General features: G+C 36.2%; 1 protein-coding gene across 1 annotated transcript in view; it reads left to right on the forward strand.

Annotated features, from left to right (window-relative positions):
* Nucleotides 1–7,614, forward strand: part of LOC107728165 (serine/threonine-protein kinase D2-like) — a 42,815-nt gene that overhangs the window by 25,540 nt on the left and 9,661 nt on the right. Inside the window, exons 5-8 of the mRNA XM_016538258.1 lie at nt 429–612; nt 3,835–3,903; nt 4,070–4,232; nt 5,461–5,572. Of these exons, the coding sequence (XP_016393744.1) occupies nt 429–612; nt 3,835–3,903; nt 4,070–4,232; nt 5,461–5,572 (528 nt within the window). The remainder of the gene's footprint in view (nt 1–428; nt 613–3,834; nt 3,904–4,069; nt 4,233–5,460; nt 5,573–7,614) is intronic.

The following is a 7,614-nucleotide window of genomic DNA, read 5'->3' on the forward strand; positions in this document are numbered from 1 at the left end:
ATTATATATATATATATATATATATATATATATATATATGAACTAACAATGAAAAATACTTGTAAAGCATTTATTCATATCAGTTCATATTAATTGCTACATTTACTAATACATTATTACAATCAAATGCTTTAAGTTTAATTAATGGAACTGAGCTAACATTGAAAGGTTGTATTTTTATTTATTACCATTAACAACGATTACTAAATACTGTAACAAATGTTTTGCTCATATTTCGTTAATATTAGATAATGCATTCATTAATGTTAACTAATGAAACTCATTATAAAGCATTACCATCAAATTTTAATTAACTACCTTTTGTAATAATATACATAGATTTTTCAATTAACTTTTACATAATGGAATATTTATGTTTAATTCAATAATGTCATGCCATGTAAACATCATGTCGGATCTTTCTCCAGCCCCGCACCCCCAGTGAGGCCAGGCGCTTTTACACCGGGCGGCCCGTCCACCTGGACAAGATCCTCATGACTAAAGTGAAGGTCCCGCACACATTCGCCGTTCACTCGTACACGCGTCCCACCGTGTGTCAGTACTGCAAGAGACTGCTGAGAGGACTCTTCCGCCAGGGACTCCAGTGCAAAGGTCGGGCAATCCTGCTCAATAATCCATCCTGATTTACAAATTGGTACTAAAAACAACTAGGAAAGGGATTTGTTCATGTTGTATTAGTGAATTCCTCATTTACCTGTATAATGACATATAGAAGAATGTAATGACATATATTACTATAATATATGTCATTACATTCTTATATTAATGACACTTTTTAAAACATATAAACATAAAACAGATTTTAAATCATAATAATATTTCACAATATTACTGTTTTTACTCTATTTTGATCAAATAAATGCAGCTTTGATGAGCATAAGAGACTTTTAAGAGCATAAAATACAAAAGAGACTTTCAAAAACATTAAAACAAAATCTTACCGACCGCACGATTTTGAACAGTAGTGTAGTTTGTAATACAGAAACTCATTCTAGCAACAGGACAAACATTAATAATGCAATATTAATTTGAAATTATTTTAAATCCACAGCACAAGTAACTTTTTGTATAGACATTAGCTAACTTATTTATAAGTATTCTACATATTAATTTAACTTGTTAGCTTTCCACTGTTGCGACCTATGGGATGCCAATCCTGCCATAATTAGAAATAAATAAATAAATGTATAAATAAATAAAAGAAAAAATGTGGAAAAAAAATATAAAACATACATAAATAAGGAAATAAAATTATAAATAATTATTTATAATTTTATTTCCTTATTTATGTATGTTTTATATTTTTTTTCCACATTTTTTCTTTTATTTATTTATACATTTATTTATTTCCACTTTTATTTATTTTCACATTTATGTATTTATTTACGTATTTCTTTCTTTCTTTCTTTATTTCCACATTTATTTATTTCTACATTTATTTCTTTTTACATTTATATATTTTCGCATTTATTTATTTCTACATTTCTTTGTCCGTAGGGTAATGAGAAGGGCGTGTTTTACCTCAGGAATAGCAATCGAGCCAGAGTAGGCGAGGGGTAAGCTTTGAGGCCACAGTGACACCTTGTGGTGCCCAAACGAAGTACAAGAAGTGTAGCCTACATGGCCTGTTAATAGCATGGGATGAATGATTTAGATGGGCAATATGGCGAAAATCTTATTTTAATTTCAAGTGGTGGGTTGTTTAGGCTGGGAAGCGTGCAATCTGTGATCGCGTGAATTTGCTGAAGCTCCCGAAAGCGTGCTTTCTTATGCGCGCGTTTTTTTAGGTTTCACTTTCAACGCATACAAACCATGTTTCAAAGATTCGGGATAGAAGGAGGCATCAGTTACTGTAGAAGATTTGTCGCCTCGCGCCACTTCCCATAATGGGTTCTCTTGGTGTAGACACGACTTTAGATACGGATTAATTGGCTGATTAATCACACGTCTTGGGCTGGAAATATCCAGAATTAGATCAAACAAAAGGTGTCCATGGGAATGGAGCTATAGTGAAACACACACATGCATTATAGCCTCCTTCTATCCCGAATCTTTGAAACATGCGTTGTATGCGTTGAAAGTGAAACCTAAAAAAACAGCATGCATAAGAAAGCGATCGCAGGCTTTCGCGAGCTTCAGCAAATGGACTCGATCACAGATTGCACGCTTTCCAGTCGAAACAAACCCCCACTTGAAATTGAAATAATAACCTAAATAGTCCTGTGATATAAGATTTTGGCCATATTGCCCATCTAAATCATACATCCCACACTATCAACAGGCACGTCATGTAGGCTTACACTTCTTGTACTTTGCTTGGGCACCACAAGGTGTCACTGTGGCCTCAAAGCTTACCCCTCGCCTACTCTGGCTCGATTGCTATTCCTGAGGTAAAACACCCCCCTTCTTATTACCCTACGGACAAAGAAATGTAGAAATAAATACATGTGAAAATAAACAAATGTAAAAATAAATAAATGTGTAAATAAAGAAATAAAGAAATACGTAAATAAATACATAAATGTGAAAATAAATAAATAAATAAATGTGTAAATAAATAAATAAATACATAAATGTGGGGAAAAAAATACATAAATAAGGAAATAAAATTATAAATAATTATTTATTTTTGCTTTTTTACTTTTCTATGTATATTTATTTATTTATATTTGCTTTTTTACATTTCTTTGTGCATTTATTTATTTATTTCTAATTAAGTCAGCTTTGGCATTCCATAACGACCGTGGTACACTGCGTGTTTTTGAGGGTTAACTTTGTGACATACAACAACTCAATAAAAAAAAAAAAAAATAAACGTCACATATCTTTGGAAAGCACAGATTCGTTTGATTCGAATGATGCAAACCATTAAGAAACCATTAATTAAGATTCAATCAGCACAACAGGTACAATCAGGCTTCATGCTGTGATCCCATTGTGTTTTCCAGCTAATAGCTCCCAGCTATAGTCATCTGCAGGGATCTGTTAAAAAAAAAAAAAAAAACGTAGGCGGAATGTTAAATACATAAATGTGGGGAAAAAAATACATAAATAAGGAAATAAAATTATAAATAATTATTTATTTTTGCTTTTTTACTTTTCTATGTATATTTATTTATTTATATTTGCTTTTTTACATTTCTTTGTGCATTTATTTATTTATTTCTAATTAAGTCAGCTTTGGCATTCCATAACGACCGTGGTACACTGCGTGTTTTTGAGGGTTAACTTTGTGACATACAACAACTCAATAAAAAAAAAAAAAAATAAACGTCACATATCTTTGGAAAGCACAGATTCGTTTGATTCGAATGATGCAAACCATTAAGAAACCATTAATTAAGATTCAATCAGCACAACAGGTACAATCAGGCTTCATGCTGTGATCCCATTGTGTTTTCCAGCTAATAGCTCCCAGCTATAGTCATCTGCAGGGATCTGTTAAAAAAAAAAAAAAAAACGTAGGCGGAATGTTTTTTTTTTTTTTTTTCCTTTTTCAGTGTGTTCAACGTTCTATCACTCAATACCAGTAAGACTTACAGTTTCTGTCTAGGAACAAACCTCAGAGTGTCACCTTTCAAAAGAGACCAAAACCATGCATATACTCCAGATGGTTCAAGAACAGCATGCAATTACTTTGGGTATGCCTTTTTAGGCGTTTTAGGCAAATTTTACAGGAATGCTAAGGGGTTAATTTAAAAGATGTGTATTGTATATTAATTTAATCAAAACCTATATTGCTAATATTTATATTTGATATAATTATTAATATTTGATTTTATGACTCTTTTTTTCTCTCTCTTCTTTTTAAAGACTGCAAGTTCAACTGCCACAAGCGATGTGCATACAAGGTCCCAAATGACTGCTTAGGGGAGACTCTTGGTAATGAGTGTGAGAGAAACCGTGTTGACATGATGGACATTATTAACGCATTTGAAATATTTGCTCTGTTTCTTCTGCTTCTGCAAGCATGTAATTATTGTTTGTCACTTCATGCTGTGTTTGCGTGTTAATTTTTTTACCTCTTTCCCATCTGTCTCTGTCTCAGACATATTAAGTCCAAGCACAGACATGGAGGTGCCGATGGACTTTAGTAATGAGTATTCTGACACTGATAAGTCATCTCTGATGGACGACTCAGACGAGGCCTGCAGTATCCCTGGGTCTTTCTCCCCAGACAACAACCAGGATGGAGCCAGTGGAGACCAGAGGTAGTTAGACAGGTTTTAGACATACAGACAAAATTAAGGCCTAGTCACAGTAAACACAAAATTGGAAAGACAAATAATATAGTTTTATGCAACTCAGGCCCATTGGAAATACGAGACTGCATACATTTATGCAAAAATGTACCTATATACGTATACATTTCACTAGAGTTTTCAGCTGAAATGAACACTAGCGACAATAAAACAGCAACAACTTTTGTTCCTTTTCGCACAAATTATGATTACGGGGCAGATTGAATAAAGGCTTATTTTTACATGGTTCCTTGAACATCACTGTTATGACCTCAAAACACGTTTACCATAGTTTGTCACTTATAATATAATACATTGTATTGTTTGCATTACATAACCAGCTCCATATGTATGGCTTTTCTGACATAGTAAACTTGCTCGATAGCTCACCCGGTAGAGCGTTGCATTTGCGATACAGAGCGCTCTGACACTCCACAAAAGAGCTCAAAGCTTTGCATAAGGAAGCTAAAATGGCACGGTTGCTTCAGCAAATGTGTTTTTATTTCACATTTTCTCACGTTTTGTTTTGTTTAGTGTAGGTGGTATGCTATTTCTGAAATGCCGTGATATGTACAATAAACATCTAATAACTGAGAAAAGAGAAAACTGAGAAAATTACACACCATATTTGCTTTGAAACTACCATGAAAGCGCACTATCATTTTGCAACTATATTGTACCCACAAACATGTTATTTTTATGACACTGTGCTGCTTATAAACCCGCATCTGCAGTGGAGAAAAAGTGATATCATTGATAAACGCCTCTTGTGGATGTGACATCTGAAAAGTGCAGTGAAATATGTATACCTGGACTAATGTATTTCAGGTTTTGCAGAAATGTAGGTAGAGTTATGCATTTCCAATGAGCATGGGATGGTTTTATGGCTTATACAAATCGTATACACCAACATTAGAAGGTGTACAAGCCCTTCACATCAAGTGTGAAAATTCGATTTGCAACTATGCATTCTCATAGTGTAGCTCAGTTTCCCTCAGTGAAAAAACTAAACGACCAATAAGATATTAGCTTTTCGCAAACGATTCACTTGCAATTCATGTTGTTTTGGTATGTCTCTCTTTGTATGAATAGCTTTTATTCAGCACGCAGTTGCCTGCGTACCTCTATGTCTGCTCACACTTGGGTTGTCTTATATGATCTCATGATTTATGATTTGTGTGCTGTGATGTTTCCGCAGTGCTAATATTCCTCTGATGAGAGTAGTGCAGTCGATCAGGCAGACCACACGTCGCTCTAGCACAGCCATCAAGGAAGGCTGGATGGTGCACTACAGCAACAAGGACACACTGGTACTTCCTCTGACTGCTGGCTGACCTGAAAGGGATAATTCACCCAAAAATGAATATTCTAACCTCATTTGCTCACTCTTTTTGCCAGTGTGATAAGTCATTTATCTATTTACATTTTTTACGTTATAAATTGCTAATTTATTACCTAATTACTTCAAATGACACTCATAGTCTATGCATATCTATTATTGACTCTTGCAACCAACACGTTGACAATGATCTAATTTTAATACGTTTAAAGGTGGGGTAAGCGATTTCTGGTAGCCAATGTTGACATTTCAAATCACCAAAACAAACACGGCCCCACCCCAAAAAGGTCTCGCCCCTATTTTGATAGCTCCGCCCCACACATACGTACGCAACCCAGGCAACGATTAATTCTGTGAAACAAAGCAAAACCAAAGTTACACTGTGTCTACACCGGACGCGAGAGGCGCGACAAAATACTATAGAACTCATTATAATCAGTGATGCTGTCTACAATGGATGCGGCGCGGCACGACAAATCCCCGACAGAAAACTGCTGCTGCGTTCTATTTATGAGGTATTGACACAAACTTCAAATGATTTTCAACGGTCGCTTTGTCGCGTCCAGTGTACTAGACAGACTTTAGCTGTTGCGGCGCAGACACGGTGTTACTCACCTATCGAGAAGAAACAAAGCAACCTCGGCGTCCGATCGCAGGCCTCCGCTCCTTGAGTTCTCTCCAGCGCTGGAAAGCTGATCCGATATTTACACTGGAGAAAAAGTGATATCATTGATAAACGCCTCTTGTGGATGTGACATCTGAAAAGTGCAGTGAAATATGTATACCTGGACTAATGTATTTCAGGTTTTGCAGAAATGTAGGTAGAGTTATGCATTTCCAATGAGCATGGGATGGTTTTATGGCTTATACAAATCGTATACACCAACATTAGAAGGTGTACAAGCCCTTCACATCAAGTGTGAAAATTCGATTTGCAACTATGCATTCTCATAGTGTAGCTCAGTTTCCCTCAGTGAAAAAACTAAACGACCAATAAGATATTAGCTTTTCGCAAACGATTCACTTGCAATTCATGTTGTTTTGGTATGTCTCTCTTTGTATGAATAGCTTTTATTCAGCACGCAGTTGCCTGCGTACCTCTATGTCTGCTCACACTTGGGTTGTCTTATATGATCTCATGATTTATGATTTGTGTGCTGTGATGTTTCCGCAGTGCTAATATTCCTCTGATGAGAGTAGTGCAGTCGATCAGGCAGACCACACGTCGCTCTAGCACAGCCATCAAGGAAGGCTGGATGGTGCACTACAGCAACAAGGACACACTGGTACTTCCTCTGACTGCTGGCTGACCTGAAAGGGATAATTCACCCAAAAATGAATATTCTAACCTCATTTGCTCACTCTTTTTGCCAGTGTGATAAGTCATTTATCTATTTACATTTTTTACGTTATAAATTGCTAATTTATTACCTAATTACTTCAAATGACACTCATAGTCTATGCATATCTATTATTGACTCTTGCAACCAACACGTTGACAATGATCTAATTTTAATACGTTTAAAGGTGGGGTAAGCGATTTCTGGTAGCCAATGTTGACATTTCAAATCACCAAAACAAACACGGCCCCACCCCAAAAAGGTCTCGCCCCTATTTTGATAGCTCCGCCCCACATATACGTACGCAACCCAGGCAACGATTAATTCTGTGAAACAAAGCAAAACCAAAGTTACACTGTGTCTACACCGGACGCGAGAGGCGCGACAAAATACTATAGAACTCATTATAATCAGTGATGCTGTCTACAATGGATGCGGCGCGGCACGACAAATCCCCGACAGAAAACTGCTGCTGCGTTCTATTTATGAGGTATTGACACAAACTTCAAATGATTTTCAACGGTCGCTTTGTTGCGTCCAGTGTAGACAGCTAAAAAGAAGAAACAAAGCAACCTCGGCGTCCGACCGCAGGCCTTCCCACTCCTTGAGTTCTGTCCAGCGCTGGAAAGCTGATCCGATATTTACACGGGTCCTACTTCTTGCCTTATTGCCT

Source organism: Sinocyclocheilus rhinocerous, unplaced genomic scaffold (assembly GCF_001515625.1).
Source record: "Sinocyclocheilus rhinocerous isolate Xijiao unplaced genomic scaffold, SAMN03320098_v1.1 scaffold2834, whole genome shotgun sequence".
Lineage (NCBI taxonomy): Eukaryota > Metazoa > Chordata > Actinopteri > Cypriniformes > Cyprinidae > Sinocyclocheilus > Sinocyclocheilus rhinocerous.